Source organism: Notechis scutatus, chromosome 12 (genome assembly GCF_049901735.1).
Source record: "Notechis scutatus isolate UNSWTSFEM ecotype Mainland chromosome 12, rNotScu1.2, whole genome shotgun sequence".
In the NCBI taxonomy this organism is placed as follows: Eukaryota; Metazoa; Chordata; class Lepidosauria; order Squamata; family Elapidae; genus Notechis; species Notechis scutatus.
Genome location: NC_142020.1, coordinates 5,115,389 through 5,134,167, shown reverse-complemented (window position 1 = coordinate 5,134,167; position 18,779 = coordinate 5,115,389). Strand labels below are relative to the sequence as shown.

The 18,779-nt window shown below is 41.7% G+C and overlaps 1 protein-coding gene across 11 annotated transcripts in view; it reads left to right on the top strand.

Annotated features, from left to right (window-relative positions):
- Positions 1-17,743, top strand: part of RBFOX1 (RNA binding fox-1 homolog 1) — a 1,983,080-nt gene extending 1,965,337 nt beyond the window's left edge. For 5 of the 11 annotated variants that reach the window (XM_087973167.1, XM_087973163.1, XM_087973172.1 and 2 more), the window contains 2 exons: positions 8,461-8,536; positions 17,292-17,743. In XM_087973167.1, the coding sequence (XP_087829293.1) occupies positions 8,461-8,536; positions 17,292-17,414 (199 nt within the window). In that variant the 3' untranslated portion in view covers positions 17,415-17,743. Of the gene's footprint in view, positions 1-8,460; positions 8,537-15,437; positions 16,935-17,291 lie in introns of those variants that run through there. The other 6 variants (XM_087973162.1, XM_087973164.1, XM_087973165.1 and 3 more) reach the window with 5 other exon arrangements.
- Positions 17,744-18,779: the final 1,036 nt, after the last annotated feature.

Below are 18,779 nucleotides of genomic sequence, written 5' to 3'. Positions count from 1 at the left end.
AAACTTCAAAGGGCTCGAAGACCTCTAAGGTTCCTTCCAACTCTCTTATTCTGTTAAGATCGCCACAGCTGGACTTGCCAGCTTTTATTCTTGTCTGGATGAACAGAAGGCAATTTTTTTAGGTTAATGGGTAGTATGTTCGGCATTCCACTCTTCAGTCTATCTGCACTCCCCTGGAGATTTAAGAAGTCCCAAAAAATCATACATTAGGTGCAGAAAGGGGCATAAGAATACCAGATAAAGGTAATGTTGTGTGTGTGTGTATGTGTGTGTATGTATGTGTGTGTATACATACATACATACATACATACATACATACATACATACATACATACAAACAAACAAACAAACAAACAAACAAACAAACATACACAAAGCAATTATGGAACTTGCTTTAATGCCAGTGTATTTTTCCCCACTCCATAATGGGATTAATGTGGGATGGTGCCATAGAGAATAGTAATCCAACCAACCCCAAGTGGGCATTTTACTGAATTTCTAAAGCCTCTTATAAAGCTATCAGCCATGATCCATGGGGTCATGGGTTGCCTTAGATCTTGACTTCTGAGATTGTGAAAATGACCTTTAAGAAGGAAAGCTGATCCAAGCCCATTGTCCCCTGGGGTTCCAAGGCTTCTGAATCTGAGAAGATCTGTTTTTTTGGAAAGAGATGGAATAGCACATGATAGTTGAGGAGCCATGGATATTGTGGGTTCTCCGGATTTTTTTCCCAACTATTGCAGGTTCTATACCAACTCTAGGTCTTGCAACAAAAGGAATGTTATGGTTTGGGAATGTTACAACCGCTGATGTCGAAAATAGATAGTGCCACAAATAAATGGACTTCATTTAGTTCATAGAAATGGTTTTGTTGAACCTGAAGGCCCCAAAACATCTATTTGTGCACTCCTAAACATCCATTGTAAAAATTGACATTTGCAAATTTGTGCCAACAAAGTTGTAAAAATATTATTTTGATATATGAGCTGTGGTGACACAGTACTGCAGGCTACTTCTGTTGACTGCAATTTGGCAGATCAAATCTCACCAGGCTCAAGGTTAACTCAGCCTTCCATCCTTGGTGGGTAAAATGAGGACCCAGATTGTTGAGGGCAATGTGCTGACTCTATAACCCACTTAGAGAGGGACGTAAAGCACTGTGAAGCAGTGTCTAAGTCTAAATGCTATTGCTATCAGTACTACCACTATGTACCCACAAAGTAAGGAAACTCTCATCTTTAAAGCCAGAGGAGAATTCATGAACAGGATTATGTGCTTTCTCCTCTCTTGAATCTCAAAGAGGTTGAAAAAGTGGTCCGTTGAGGACTGACATCCCAAACCAACAGCAGTTGTGCTTAAAATTTAAGTTGTTTGATCCTGGTTACATTATTCAACGATGGGAAATTCCAGGGTAACCATACCAGATTGAGTTTGCAGAGATGAAAGAACGATACCAATTTATATTATTTATAGGGGTCTACTATACCACATAATAGTATACTTGAATACTACTGGTGTGAGGCACAATTACAATGTAAACTGTAGGATGCACACTGAAAAAATTGGGGGGGGGACTTTTATATAGTTCAGAAACTAAATGCAGCTGTTGCTCTTCTTCTTGCCAGTGAATATTTATGTAGATATGACGGCGATGAGCAGGAATCTGTCCTGCTAAGTGGATGCATAAATGGAGTTCTATTTGTTCATCTTTAGTTGAAGTCCTTAGTAAAACTAAACCAAAGGCTTTAGGACTGCAGATTGCATTTAAATTAAGGAGGGAGAAAATCACTATTTGCAAAATAATGTTGCTGCTGCAAAAATCCATAGGCTTTTCCAATACTTCCATACACCATGCTGAACTTATTTATTAAGTCAAAAGGACTGCAAAAACCATCCAGCCATGTCCTGTTGGAACTGTGAGGAAAGCAAATTCTTGGAGGAATCAGCACATTAGCAAGACAGAAATATATTAATAGAAACCATACAAATTCAGATAAATTGTACTGAGGACCAAGGACTTCAAGGTTGCCTCAAACTGGAGCACATTCCTTCAATGTTTTTTATCAATGGGTTTTGCAGTTCTTTTTTCAAAGTCTCAGATAACCACCTGCAACTTTTAAGTCTGGTAGTTTTGTAGCATTGTAATATTATGCTGCAAACCTCACTCTGTAAAATAAACAAACAAAAATGGAATAATCCAACCAATATTCTGAAAGGGAAGATAACAGCATTAATATTTTTCTCTAACTTTCATTTATCCTGCTGTAAGTCGTTTTTTCCCCCAGTGCTGCCGTAACTTCAAACGATCACTCAGCAAACTGCTATAAGTTGAGAACTACCTGTACCAATTAGCAATCCAAATTCCCCTGCCTCCATCAGTCTGTGGCCTCAAATTGGGCTGAATCTGGGCGACCTGTAAGCTTTGTCTACCTTCTTTGTGGGAACGCCAATAGAGATGTAAACATCTCTATCCAAACAGATTTGGCATACACTACAGCAAGGTGCAGAATTAATCTCCTTGATAAATCCAGCTCTCCCTTATGGTGGCACTCCTTTTTTTTTATCGCTATAGAAGCAGATGACTTCTGTGGGACTTGACTTCTTTTGAAAGCCACTGCAGGTTAGTTATAGGGTAAAACCCCGGATTATCCCTTTTCTCGCGTGCAGTTGAAGTTTTATTATTCTTTTTCTTTCACCCTCTGTGTGAAGCCCTGCCAAACCTCTCTGGCATCTTTGTCATTATCTCTTTGACAGCTTGCCTTGCTTGGTGCTCAGAGTTCTAGGTCAGTTCACATGGCTAGTCAAACGTAACAACTTGACAAGATTACGGCAAGCCGCCTTCTGTAATTTGTAAATAGAGGGAGTTGCGTTCCAATCTGCCGCTGTTAATGAAGTGGCGGCCTGGGCACGTGTACATCTGTGGAAGGGTTGTTCTGTGTGTCTGCTTGCAGATGCAACAACTGGCACGCTCAAGTATTTCTGTGCATTTCTCGCTAGGTGAAAAAAGTTTCCAGGATATAGCAAGAAAATAAGAATAAAAGTAAAGAATGCTCAAGTCATCCAAAGGAGAAAATCAACGTTTCTGGATGGGCAGAGTGCAGATCCTTCAATCAGAGAGAGGGAGGGAGGGAGGAGGAGGGAGGGGGAGAGAGAGAGAGAGAGAGAGAGAGAGAGACTGTTTCTCTTCACTCAGAGGAGAAGCTTTTTAAAGATGTGCAAATATCACCGATTCAAAGATAGAATTTTCTGGAACACTTTGGAGGGTTTTGTTACCTCTGGAGCAAAGGTGGTATTCAGCAGATTCTTACCAGTTCTGGAGAACTGGTAGTGGAAATTTTGAGTAGTTCGAAGAACCAGCCAATACCACCTCTGACTAGCCCTGCCCCCATCTCTTCTCTGCCTCCCATCGAGTCCCAGATGATCGGCTGGGTCTTCTTTGGTTGCCTTGCACAGGAGAACGGAGCTGGAAAGCAGGTCAGTGGGATGGGGAGGGAATGGGAATTTGCAGTAACCTTCCCCTGCCACTCCCACCAAGTCACGCCCACCAAGCCACACTAACTGAACCGGTAGTAAAAAATTTTGAATCCCACCACTACTCTGGAGACCCTGGAAACTCCCTGCAGATAGGATACTAATGCTAGAGAAGTAAACTATGAGCTTTGCACATCCTTATGAGCTGTGGTGGCGCAGTGATTGAGTGCAGTACTGCAGGCTACGTCTGCTGACTGCCGGCTGCCTGCAATTTGGCAGTTTGAATCTCACCAGGCTGAAGGTTGACTCAGCTTTCCATCCCTTCAAGGTGGGTCAAATGAGGACCCAGATTGTTGGCAGCAAGCGGCTGACTCTGTAAATCACTTAGAGAGGGCTGTAAAGCACTGTGAAGCAGTATATAAGTCTAAGTGCTATTGCTAGTGCTATTAATTCTTTTTTTACTTAAACAGGGCCCCATCCTTCATCCCAGTAAGATGCTTCCATTTTTCCCTTAGTCGGTGCCAATAAGCATGAGAAATCGTTAGATATTTATTTTGTCATTATTGCACTCTCCAGAGAAGATGCGTCTATGACATTATTTTGTATCAAAATAACCGTTTCCAGACGGGGGTGGTGGTGTATCATCCCCCTAGAAATATAGGCCAGCTCACTGCGTGGTGCAGGAATCGAAATTACAGGCAGTCCTTGGTTAACAACATTGACCAAATTTACAATCACAGTGAACAAATGACACGACCAAGTCCTCAAAGATCTGGCTATCCCATCATGATAGGGTTGTGTGACCAGGATTTGGGAATGTGGCAACTGCACACAGTTGGAGCATCCAGTAGACATGTGATTGTCATTTGTGACCTTCCCTTTGGTTTCCCCAAAATATTATTTGGGTGGTTAGTTGTGATGTTCAGTACCCAAATCCCAACCTAATTGTGTCAGTGCCAGGAAAATAAGCTAACAAGGAGAAAGAATGAAAGTTGTTACTTAAGGCCAGCATTCTAAAACTGGCAGTTGAATTGCTAAGCCTTTTGTGCTTATCCTAGTATCCTAGTTTCTGAGATTTGTCAACTGCCTCTAAAGTGCCTGATGTTCTTCAGATATATTGAGACCATCTACCCCCAATTTTTACACGCTGGGTGGAGCTACAGTTCTAAGATTTGGAAAGCACCTGAAGGCACCAGATTGTAGAAGATAGTCTATCTCCATTGTGACCTCTGTTAGGCTGTAAATCCAACATTTTGAATTCTGTAGGGGAAGATAATTACAATTTTAAGAACAGGTTCCAGAATAAAGTCGGATATGCAGAATAATTCCTTTATGCTTTTTTGCCGTTCCTTCTCCGTATCATCAGTCAACTGAAATGCAGAGTCCACATTTGCATACCTTAATGTATAAGGAGAAATTACAAAAATAGGAACCACTGCAGTCTCGTTGAAAGAAACTCAGTAGCCCCTGGGAAGGAAATGGACGAGGTTTCCTTCTTTCCCCTCTCACAATGTGATTTGTGCTGCAGGTAGCATCTGCATGCAGAAGGCTCAGCTTTTGAACTTCTCAATTTTCATAACATGCAATGGCGTGTTTTGAAATTAGCATTTAAAAAGAAGCTGACACTGTTCTTTTTTCCTCTGTGGAAATGAAATTTATTAAACATAATAAAATTGTCATATTCGGATGGTAGAGGTCAACCTGAAGAGGACAAAAAAAAAAAAAAAGAGCTATTCATCAATTGAGAAAGGACAATGATGCATGGTCTTAGGTAACATTTATGGGTAGGTTCTCTGGAAAGATCTTCTTCCATAGAAGGATTGTTGTGTGACAGATTGGATTCTGGGAGCTATTAAGAGAAGAGCCATTCCTTTCAAAACACAACTTGATTAGCATTCCCTGCTTGTCCTAAGTAAGGCACATCCATATAAACTGGACGTCATGCCTGCATGGTTCGTCCATTTCATTTTTGTGGAGGAATTGAATGAAATCTTGAAATTGGGTCTAAAGCAACATTTGAAGCCTTTCCTTTTCCAGCAAAAATATCTGATTTGAGAAAACCTCAGAAAGTTTCATGGCCTGTTGTAACATTTCCCAAGAGGAGCTTTGCACATTCCTCAATAGTCTTCAACAGATTTCTTTTTTTGGGGGGGGGAGATGAAATTTATATCGGCAAGCTGTTGAGTACATTAGTGCTATTCATTGTTAGAAAAAGAACAAAAACATAATTCACAAAGTGGGCTGTCAGTTTAAACCTGGACTTTTTGTATTTAGATGTTATCTGTTTTCATTATTCTTTATTATTTCAAAAGGTAGAGTGAATTATTGTCCAATTCTTAAAATACAGTGTAGTGTGTAGAAAATTCAGTGAAAATTCAGTATATTAGTGCTAATTGTTAGGGATATATATATATATATATATATATATATATATATATATATATATATATATATATATATATATATATATATTTAGTTATTCGGGTTTTCTCCCACGTAAGATTGGAAGTATCTAGGCAACGTTTCGATGAAGTCTCAGTCATCATCTTCAGGCTTGTGTCTTCAGCTCTGTGCTTCTCAGAGTGATGTGAGCTTGCAGCTGCTTCTTCCTTTTAACTGCTAGTGGGGTGTGACTTGATTGGGTGGGGGCATGGCTGTGTTCTGATTGGGTGGGGTGTGTTCTCATTGGTTGGGGGTTTGGCTGTGTTCTGATTGGTTGGGGGGTTGGCCGTGTTCTGATTGGCTGGAGGTGTGTTCTGTTCAGGTGGGGGCTTGTTTGTGCTCATGATGAATGAGACTTCATCGAAACGTTGCCTAGATAATTCCAATCTTACGCGGGAGAAAACCCAAATAACCAAAGATCCACATACAAATACCTGCGAGAACCTCAGAAAAGGGGGGGGGGGGGGGGGGGGGGGGGGGGGGGGGGGGGGGGGGGGGGGGGGGGGGGGGGGGGGGGGGGGGGGGGGGGGGGGGGGGGGGGGGGGGGGGGGGGGGGGGGGGGGGGGGGGGGGGGGGGGGGGGGGGGGGGGGGGGGGGGGGGGGGGGGGGGGGGGGGGGGGGGGGGGGGGGGGGGGAGGGGGGGGGGGGGGGGGGGGGGGGGGGGGGGGGGGGGGGGGGGGGGGGGGGGGGGGGGGGGGGGGGGGGGGGGACCTCAGAAAAGACATACATACATACATACATACATACATACATACATATATATATATATATATTCTTAAGTTTTCTAAGGGTACTTACATGTATGGCCTTTTTGTTCGGATATTTTCCCGTCATTGTAGTTGTTCTTTTAAAGTTGTAGCACGTTTCAGCAGAATCTCATCTGCCATCATCAGGCTTCTGTATTGTGTCCGTCTGTGGACGCAATACAGAAGCCTGATGATGGCAGATGAGATTCTGCTGAAACGCTTACAACTTTAAAAGAACAACTACAATGACGTGGAAAATACCCGAACAAAGCCGAAGGCTATATATATATATATATATATTCCACATGTCTTTATATATACCTATAGAGATATATATACCCATAGAGAGAGAGAGAGAGAAATAGATAGATGAGGGAGGGAGAGAGAGAGAGAGAGGGGGGGACATATGAGCAATATAGCATGTGAGGCAATATATTAAACCAAGATAAAACCACAATAAAATCACCATAACCACAACAGCCATAAAATTGTAATGGCATAGATGTTATAATTCAATGTCTAATGAAGCTAACCACCTAACTGCCAGAAGCAGTGTGGTTGTGGTGAGATCATACCAGGCAGAATGGGACAACTCACCACAGCCAACTCACTGCAGGACAATTCAATATTTCTATTTAATTATTTAAAATAATTTTAAAGACATATTTTATTTTTTATCATTTTGTCCTTCCTTTGCCCTTCTTTCTTAAATGATTCTGTTCCACCATTTCTTTGATAACTCGTGTCCCACGGCAAGTTAGTTGGCCGTAGTAAGTCATCTCGTGATGAGTTGGCTGTGCTGAGTTAGTCATGGCCAGTTGGCTGCAGTGAGTTGACTGGGGTAAGTTGTTCTAGACCCATACCAGGTGACTTGAAATTTCCAAAGGGGGCACTCTTGAACTATGCCTATGGAAGAGACCACCACGATTCCTACTGCGTCAAAGGAAATGTTGGCCATACGTTCTCTTCTCTTCTATTGAAATGTTTAATGTCTTTGTTCTGCAGCCTTGTGTGTTGGCTGCTTAGAGTTAATCTCCTCCAGCTTATCATACATTTCCAATTGGCCCTCATTAGAGCCAATAGGTGGTACAATTGTTGGAATGCAGTACTGCAAGCTAATTCTGCTGACTACCAGCTGCCTGCAATTTGGCAGTTCAATCCTTATCAGGCTTAAGGTTGACTCAGCCTTCCATCCTTCCGAGATGGGTAAAATGAGGACCCAGGTTGTTGGGTGCAAGAGGCTGACTCTGTAAACCACTTAGAGAAGGCTGTAAAGCACTATAAAGCGGTATATAAGTCTAAGTGCTACTGCTATTGCTCTTCCTTTTCTCCCTTCCTTCCATTCTTCCTTCCTTCTTTTAATGGTGGTGTAGTGGTTAAAGTGCAGTATTGCAGGCTGACTCTGCCCACTGCCAGGAGTTCAATCCTGATTGGCTCAAGGTTGACTCAGCCTTCCATCTTTCCAAGCTGGGTAAAATGAGGACTCAGATAGTTAGTGCCAATAGGTTGACTCTCTAAACCGCTTAGAGAGGGCTGTAAAGCACTGTGAAGTGGTATATAAGTCTAAATGCTATTGCTAATGCTATTAGGGTCCTTTGTCACCATATCTCCAGAGGAGATGGCCTCCATAAATTGCTAAGTCAACTCATTTCCAACTCAATTGGGTAGAATGGGATGTGTTCAATTGCATTCATTTTCAATTCCTTTCTCACTCTAACTTCTGGGGTTGATGCTGTTTCTTTTTCCTTATTTCTTTGTAATCCTATTCTAAAATTAACCCAAAGCTCTGCTTCCTTTGTAGTTACGGACGACTTTATGCTGCAGACCCCTACCACCACACACTTGCTCCAGCAGCCACCTACGGCGTTGGTGCCATGGTAAGTGTTTGCCTCCTTCTCCCCCTACCTCCTTTTAACCCATCTTCCAGTGCTTTTTTCCTCCCTTCCTCTCCTCCGTTCTTAACATGGTTGACATCTCCTCACTTTCCCTTAATTGAATTTGTCTCTTCTGCTAACGGCTGCTAAAATGCCACATTAATCCTTCCCAGTAAACTTGATAAATGTCTTAATTTCTTGGCAACGTAGTGCAATGTAAGTTATTATATATATAATTTTGCAAGTATCACCTAGCCGAGCACTTACCTTAATGGAATAATTAGTCATTTTGATAATTAAATCCATCAAGGCGTTCGCAGAGATGTCCATTTTCCTCACTTCCCGCCCCTTCACCAATTGAATTTATACAACCCTGAGGTCCAAGTCACACCGGTGCTTCTTACAAAGAGCAGAAAATGAGATTTCCAAGCTGGTATCCAGGCAGTTAGTCCACATCCTGGCTATTTCCTCTCGATTAGAGTTAATAATCCAAAATGAGTCATACGGCAAGAGAGGAAGGCTATATTTAGCCCATCCTTGACTTTTAGGGAAACGGTTCAGAAGAATCTGTAGTTGCACAAAGCTAAAATGTACCCATCAAAAAAAAAAAAAACCCACAGGGAAATTGCATTGGACACTGTTGATCTTTTTGGGCAAACACCTCTCCTGGAGTCAAAAGTGAAGCCACATTTTTACCACGACATTAAAATAACGTGTAAAAATGAGCAAATGTTAGCATCAACAATGGACAGAAATGGAGACAACTTGCTTGACGTTAACTGAATCCCTCTGACTCAAAAAACAAAAGACTCAATCCACAATCATTTTTGTTCACTGGGAGCCCACATTTATTGTTTGTGTTTGTGTGTGTGTGTGTGAGAGAGAGTGTGTGTTTGTATCCCAACTCAAAAATATATATCATATAATTTTCAAGGACCTGGTGTAAAAGTGTTATACTGAAAGCATTGCATTCCTGTCTTAAATGGAGGGGGCGTTTTTGCCCTCCCCGGGCTCCGGATGCTTTCCTCGAGCCTCTGGGAGGGCAAAAAACACCTCCCTGGGCTCCGGAGGCTCTCTGGAAGCGGGAAACGGGCCCATTTCTGGCCTTCCCGAACTTCTGGGAGGCCCATTTTTCGCTCTCTCTGAGTCTCTGTGTGTGCCCTGCACTTCCCTGCATCCAAAACAGGCCACGTGGAGACTCCTGGGAGGGGCGGGGCAGGGTGGGTGTGGCCAGCCAGGAGTGGGATTTGGGGATTCTCCAAACTGCACAGGATCTTAGCTAGGGCTCTTTCGAACCCCTGCGAACCCCCAGCAGTCCACCCCTGTGTGTATGGGAATTTAAGCATTTAAGCAGTTAGATTAGTTTTTTTTGGGGGGGGGAAGCATGTCACCCAACAAGGGCTGGCTTTTAAGTGATTTGGAAGGACAAAAATGAGAAAAGCATCTTTTCCAACGGACTGGAAATTTTTTTTAAAAAACCACAAGGTGATGGAAAGCAGTTTACCAGTATCACTTTTTTCTTTAATTTGGAATTACACATCTTTGTGAGAAATTAAACTTCCAAAAGGAACATGTTTAAAATGTTCTGAATCGTTAAGGAACAGATCTTTTGACTGCTATCCCCAAAATTAGTTGAGATTGAGAGCAGCCAGCCAAGGAGTTGAAACACGAGTGTTGTGGTTGTTAAGCAATTTAAAAATGAATTAGATAAAGACCTCTTTCCTTTTCAATTTACTGATTTTTTTTTAAATTAAATTTAGGAATCAGTGGACAAAATTGCAAAAAGGTTTTTTAAAGTTATTTTTAGGTGCGTGTGCGTGTGTGTGTGTGTGTGTGTGTGTGTGTGTGTGTGTTCAAAACTGTCGTCTTACATTTTCCTCAGATTTTCATTTTACCCTCTGAGTTTGGGTAAATTATTTGGTCCCAGTTTTTATGAAAACGCTACTCTTGAAAAGATCTCATCCGTCTATAAAACATAGCGAGTCGCTTATAGCAATAAGCACTTAGACTTATGTACCGCTTCACAGTGCTTTTACATCCCACTCTTAGTGGTTTACAGAGTCAGCATATTGGCCCTAACAATCTGGGTCCTCATTTTACCAACTGTGGAAGGAGAGAAGGCTGAGTTAAACTTGAGCTGGTGAGAATCAAACTGTCAGCAGATGTAGCCTGCGGTACTGCATTCTAACCACTGTGCCACTACAGTATAACATGAGGGTCAGCAACCCATGGCTCTGGAGCCGCATGTGCCTCTTTCATCTCTCTGCTGTGGCTCCCTGTCACCAGTCGGCTCCACAATTGATAGGGCTTTCAGTTAAGAGAGGTAGAGGAAAAAGGATGCTGTGCTAGGAGGAGACTCTATGGTAGGGGAACCAGACTTACGGTTGGCAGAGGAAAAAAGGACGCTGCGCTAGCAGGAGACTCTATGGTGGGGGAACTGGACTTCTGGTTGGCTCCAGAACTGAACAGGAGGCTTCCAGTTATGACCTTTGTGGCTCTTTGAATGTTAAAGTTTGCCAACCCCTGGTATAACAGAATAATAGGGTTGGAAGGGACCTTGTAGGTTTTCTAGTCCAACTTCCTCCTCAGGCAGGAACCCCTATACCATTTCAGGCAAATCCCTTCTTAAAAACCTACTGATTCTTTACAATTTACATTTCTGCATCTAATTACTGAGCTGTCATCCACTTAAGACTTCATGCATCCCAATTCTGCTATAGCTTTAGGTAGCATCATTGCAGTAAGGTCTTATAGAATTATTGGATAAAGGAAAGTTCTAAAATTCTCCCCTTCTCCACTGCCTGTTCCAAGAATTTTTTTTTTCCAGAACTAAGACCAACCATATTCCTGAAGTTCAGCAAACAAACTAAGCCTACCTAAATTCAGAGGACAAGCAGACATAATCCGGAGCTCCATAATTAACCTATCCCACCATTTTTTTTTGTTAAAGGGACATCTCTATGCAGGAGAAGGAGCACCACATACCGTGTGAAATATGAGTGCCTTCAAGCTCCAGCTGTTTTCATCCAAATGATCAAAGCAGCATCGGGCCCAAGGTCCACAGCTGTGTGTGGCCAGCACCAGGACACTGCTTTCATCATTTTCACTGGCAGATGCCAGTGATGGGAGGCCTCACTTTGGTTCACAGTGAAGCTTTTGACCCCAAAGCTCTGTGCACAAAGTGGTTTCCCATTGCCAACGGAGAAAGGGATACCTCTAAAGCTACTATTGGAGCTCCATAGCAGAAATCTGAGCCCACCCCCCAGGTGTCCCTAAGAGACTCGGGCAATATGTAGACCCAAGAGCATTTATTCCTAGGACTATGCACAGTTCACACATGATTCCAAAGCAGTTCGCACCTCTTTCATGCACTGTGACTCACTGCTCTCCATTAAACTAGCTCCTTCCCTTTATATGTGCCTAAAGAAGGGAGCAGCGGCCCTGTAGGAATAAGACATCTATTGATCTGTCTGTCACTCCATCCATCCATCCATCCATCCATCCATCCATCCATCCATCCATCTATCCATCCATCCATCTATCCATCCATCTAGCCATCTATCCTGCAACAATACATGCTCTACACCAATTAGGCTGTATATATGTATGTATATATACTATGTGCACACACACACACACACACACACACACACACACATATAGTAAAGTATACATACATAAACATACATACACATGCACATATATAAGCACATATAGTACATACATGAATGTAAAATCAGGACAGTCTGCCTTACAGTATAACATTCAATTGCTTTGCAAAAGTAAACTTCAATAGTAATTTTGCCACAAACCAAGGCTTACTCATTGGCAGGGCTGCAGGTAAATCCTAGCTGGCTCTTGCATCTACAGCTGCAATCTGTATGGAATAGAATAGAATTATTTATTGGCCAGGTGTGATTGGACACACAATGAATTTGTCTTTTGGTGTGCAAGATCATCTAACTAATGTACAGTGGGTGAGATTGGTGAATCAACAAGCTATAGCCAAGTTGGGCAGGTAGAAAGTCAGCAACTCATGCCATGAAGAGTAGTCCAGTTGACTTCTGAGTCCAGGTATGGCTCAGCTTGTCTACATCCTCTACAAATAGTGCAAGAATTTCTCACAAATGAAGGCAAATGTATGTGTCCCAGGATAATGTCCCAGGATCCAATCTAGGTCGGCCACCGGGACCAGAAGTTTAGTCTACTACTCTGCTACTAAGATTGTTGGATGAGCAGGCATAAAACAGACAGGGAAGTGATTGAAGCCTGGGAAATGGGCCCCTCTTCAGTCAGCAAGAGCGCTGAATTACCAGCAGCTTATCAAGTACTTAGGAGATGAGGGCTTGACAGCACAAGGAAACAACAGCCAACGACTTAATAACCAGTCATCAACACCCCAATCAATATATAAAAAACTCCACAAAACAGGCACTATATAAATACCACACAGAGACTATTGGCCAGGTGTGATTGGACACACAATGAATTTGTCTTTTGGTGTACAAGATCATCTAACTAATGTACAGCGGGTGAGGTTGGTGAATCAACAAGCTATAGCCAAGTTGGGCAGGTAGAAAGTCAGCAACTCATGCCATGAAGAGTAGTCCAGTTGAGAGAAGTTCCCTGAGGATGGGCTCTAACACAAGTCCAAAAGCTTGGAAGACTAAACCTCTCATCTCGGTGACTGACCCAGATTTGATCCTGTAAGAATTTCTCCCCAGGCTTTGCCATGATCCTGAGTCAGCAGAATAGGACTATGACAAACAAACACATGAATTGTTTATAGATTCATTTGTAGATTCGAGTGGTCTGTAGAGATGGAGCACAACTGGGCCAGACGCTCCAATTGCATATTTGAGTTGGAATACTGGGGGGAGGCACAGTCACCAAAACAGAAGTCAGGCCAGGGTAAAAAAAAAAAAAACATTGTTTACATTTTATTGACTTTTAATGGAAGTGACAATATATATAAAAAAGAACAATCTCTTAATCACATTCAGTATTGCAATTTGAAATCAATTTGGGGGGATTTTTGGGGGGGCACCTATGTGTTTGAGTGGCAGTGAGTCCTTATGAACATGTACTTGTTTCATGGAGGCAGAATGGTTAGGTCAAATTTTGGTTTAGGATTCTAGTTCAAGGCCACATTCAACCATGGGAGCCCAACCATGGACTGACCCTAGACATCTTGTGATGACCCAGGGCGTGGCACAAAGGCAACACAATCAAATAAGCAAGAAGAGTCCCTTTATTATCTCCAACTTTGCCCCCAATATCCAGGTTATCTTCGGCTGGAGAAAAACTCTCCCAGGAACAGCCTTTAACTGGAGAAAATTAAGTCCCAAACGGGGTACATACAGACTGTAACTAAAAATCCAAATAAACCAAGCTGCAGTAATGAACTTGAAAAGGCAGGAGAAGGACTTTCAGACTTGAAAACACAGCAAAACTCATTGTTGGGAAGATGCCAGGAACCCAGATAAGCCTCGACAATAACAGATAACTCATGATTTGCTTCCAACAACTTTGCTGTTCGTAGCTTCCCTTTTTAAACACTGCAGGGAATCAGAGCCCTTTCCTCCACCGTAAGCCATGCAACTCACGTTGCTCCCTTCTCTGTTCCTCCCTGTGTGCCCTATGATGAAGAGGGGGTGGGCCTGGGATTTCCTCTGAATTCCCTCTCCCTTGCTCTACCTCTCACTTTCTCTGATCAGCCGGACTTCGCCCTTCCCCAGTTTCTTCCACAGCCACTCCCAGCTACTCCCACTCCCTGTCAGCTGTTCGGCCTCCCCCTTCGAATCAGATTCCAACAGGGGCATGACACATCTTCTCAGCCCAACTGACTCCACAAGGGTATCCCTGAGGGGAATAAAATGAAGGCGGAATCCCCCTCATAACCATCTTGAGTTCTCACAGAAAAGCAAGATATAAAGCGATCAAACAAATAAAACACACCAGACATTTAGATGGAGCTTCTACTCCATAGTTATTCATGTTACTGAATTTATCCTTTTTAAGATTTGCAAAATGTATTGAATGACTAATGAAATATGTTGAGTTGTCATCATGTGTTAAGACAGCCAGGCCTAAAAGGAGGGAGAGGTCTAACCATGGTTTAAAAAAGCAACAACCTAGCAATGTTGTGCAAACACTGATAGTCCCAAAGATGGAATCTGGGGAATAACTTTGGACAAGATCATAAGCGTCCAGCCGATAGACTGTGGGACGAATGTGGCCTTAAACTGCTAGTAATGCGATCCCACAAGATCACAAACTTTTAACATTATTATGCAATTTGTATACATTAACTATATTATATATATTTATATGTAGCTCAAGACAAGTCCTCTTCACTCAATGTGACCCAAGCAACCCCAAAAGTGGGACATCCATGAGTTAGAGCAGGGGTCTTCAAACTTGACAGCTTTAAGACTTGTGGACTTCAACTCCCAGAATTCCTCCTCTAGTCATGTTAGCTCAGGAATTCTGGAAGTTGAAGTCCACAAGTCTTAAACTTGCCAAATTTGAAGACCATTGAGTTACAGCTTCTCTTGAGACCAACATAGTTCACAGAGTGGATGAGATAAGGGAAAATGATCCCAACATGAGTTTCTTCAGGGGACACAAGATATAAATGTAATAAATAATTGTGAGAGAGACATCAACAAGATATACCCTATCAAACTTCTGAAGATGAAGGAAACACAGGTGGTAGGTTTAATATCAACCCCTCAGCAGGAAGCCATTTTAGTTAGGGAGGCCCCGAGACCAAAGTTAATGGTGATATCCAGAAAACTGTATTTTGTGTCATTGATTGATTGTAAGGCAGGACAGCACATGTACAGAAAGCAGCTTTTGGTGCATAATGGCTCAAGTAATCCCACACTTTTTTTCTCTGCAGCCCATTTAGTGATCCTCACAGATTTTGTTCAGTCTGCATTTCTAAGAGAAATGAGCTGATCTGGACCATCTGAAATATTACAACAATGGCCAGGCTGTGATCCTGCCAATGGGACATTTATTTGAATTTTGCACAGCACTTTTCAGCCGAAAAAACAAAACAAAAAAAACAAAAAAGGCTCAACATTACCCGTAAAATGTTAATATGGATGAAGGGCATTTAACGGTGCCACCAGAGAAAGAAAATGAATGTATCAACAATGTGCATTTGGCAAGAAATGAAAGATAGTAGGACAGACTCGGAGGGCAGAATACAAGTATTTACATAAATGAGAATAAAGAAATATTTATAGGTCCATTTGGTTTTGTTGTTCATGCCGTCGGTGTTGGATTATTAAAACAAAACTTGATTGACAGATTTATGAAGAGATTGACTTCTCTATTCAAAGAAAAGTTGACAATAGAAAAGTCCAGGAGAAGACCCTTACACACACACACACACACACACACACACAACAAATGCATTTTCCCTTTGTGGGTTTTACAAATGCCTGTAAAATAGGAGATGGGATTTTAACTACCTAATTAATGAGGACAAAGGTTCACCAGCTAAATCACCTGGGTTATTTTAAGCTGTGTTGGACTTAACTCCCAGAATTCCATAGCTGGCTGGGGAATTCTGGGAGCAGAAGTCCACGGGTTGAGAAACGTTGAACTAAACACCCACCAATGACCCTAAGTGCCACCCCTTCGCTGAGATCTCATCTGCTATGTCCTAAACCTTCCTACCATCAAGAGATGGTGCCACTGTGGTTGTGTAGTTGCTATTGGTATCCTTGCTTATTAACAAAGAATAAACTCTGTAGATTTGTACATTTTTTTTAAAAAAAAGCATCTAGTTTGGACCACCTGAGACACAAAATGAGCCGAATCTATTTAATAAATCAATGTCAGTCCAATTAGTTAATCAAGAAGTCATGAATCCTTGTTTGGGTCAATGATGATTCATCAGGAGAACCACTGCTGACACAGTTTGGATACAGGTAGTCCTCAATTTGCACCTGAACCAACATTTCTGTTGCTAAGCAAAACAATCATTCAGTGAATTTCGCCCCCTTTCATGGCCTTTCTTGCCATCGTTGCTAACTGAACCACTGCAGTTGTTCAGTGAGTAATGCGGTTGTTAAGGGAATCTGGCTTCCCCAGTGATTTTGGGTGTCAGAAGGTCTCAAAAAGGGGATCCCATGATTCCGGGACAATGTGACCGTCATAAATACAAACCGAGCATCTGAATTTTGATCACATGACCACGGAGACACTGATCATGCTTCTAAGGGTGAAAAATTGTCATCTTTTTTTTGCGCCATTGTAACTTTGAACGGTTGTAAGTCGAGGACTACCTGTAGTGCGTTTTGAAAAAGTATTGGAGCCAAATCCCCCAGAAGGTCACAAAAATAAATAAATAAATTGCAGATCTGGTTACGGCAAAAAAAAAAAAAAAAAGGAAGTCAAACACCCACCCCTCAAATTCAGAGGTGGTATTCATCCGGTTCTGACCAGTTCTGGAGAATCGGTAGTGGAAATTTTGAGAAGTTCGGAGAACCGGCCAATCCCACCTCTGACTGACCCCGCCAACCCCATCTCTTCTCTGCCTCCCATTGAGTCACAGCTGGTCAGCTGGGTCTTCTTTGGTTGCCCTGCACAGGAGAACGGAGCTGGAAAGCAGGTTAGTGGGGTGGGGAGGGAATGGAGATTTGGCAGTATCCTTCCCCTGCCACGCCCACCAAGCCACACCCACAAAACCGGTAGTAAAAATTTTTTGAATCCCACCACTGCTCAAATTGCTTTGTTTCAGAATGCTTTTACACCCCTGAGTGATGCCAAGAACAGAAGCCATGCTGACGATGTCGGTCTCGTTCTTTCTTCATTGCAGGCTAGTATATACCGAGGGGGATACAGCCGTTTTGCTCCATACTAAATGACAAAAAAAATAAAAAATAAAAAAAATTAAAAACCACAATTCCTCCCCAAATGGGAGGAGGGGACCCAAATGGAAGCTTTCCGAGGCCTGGGAATGGCAATACATGCAGTAATGCATCATTTTAGCAACTCTAAAAAAAAATTACAAAGAAACAAATAAGCAAAATCAACTAAATGAGTACATTCAAAAAAAAAAAAGGAGGAGAAAAAAAAAATATTTACATTTTTTTATCTTATACCTCAGATATTTTGTTCTGTGTATTTTAATATTGTGGGTCTTTTAATTTCCGGAGGTTATATAGTTTGGTGGCTGTAGAAGGTATTTATTATTATGAATTATTATTATTATTTATTATTATTATTATTATTATTATTATTATTATTATTATTATTATTATTATTATTATTATTATTATTTTCATTGTGGTTGAACTAGAAAGCTGCTAGAAATGAAATTTGTCCGGGTGGGGTGGGGTGGGGCACCATCAAAAGTTCTATATCATGTAAATGAATTATATATGCTGAATATTATTACGCTGTTGGGATTCCTCACTTGTTTTGTAAGCGTGTATGTGATATCATGGTTTGTTTATTTATTTTCCTGCATAAGACATTTATTTTTTATTTTCAAAAGGGGTGTGTGGGGGGAGAGATAGAGATAGAGAGAGTGAGAAAGAAAGAAAGAAAGAAAGAAAGAAAGAAAGAAAGAAAGAAAGAAAGAAAGAAAGAAAGAAAGAAAGAAAGAAAGAAAGAAAGAAAGAAAGAAAGAGGGAGAGAGAGAGGTACACCAAGAAGGTGGAAATGGGGCACCACCGAATTAACTATAAAAAAGGGGGACCCCCCCCAAAGGCACCTTATAATTCTATATCAGCTGTCTTAAATTATTCACTGTTTCTTCAAAGCCAAAGGTTATGTTGTTAATTCTGAGTTGGGGTGAGGGAGGGAGGGGGGAAAAAGTTACAAGAAGGGTGCTTGAACTGACATCTGTACATAATGTCTTATTAAAAGCTACGGAAGGGCAAGCTTTTAACGCATTCCATCAGGCAGCATTTAGCTCCAATCGTAACTAGGTGTTTAGGCAACAAAAAACAATAACACACACAAAAAACCGAACAAAAATAAAAACCTTTATATATATATATATATATATATATATATATATATATATATATATATATATATATATATATATATATATATATATATATATATCTTAAGTTTTCGGGGTACTTACATGTATGGCATTCAGCTTTATTCAGGTATTTTCCCACGTCATTGTAGTTGTGCTTTTAAAGTTGTAGCAACGTTTCGGCAGAATCTCATCTGCCATCATCAGGCTTCTGTAAATATATATATATATATA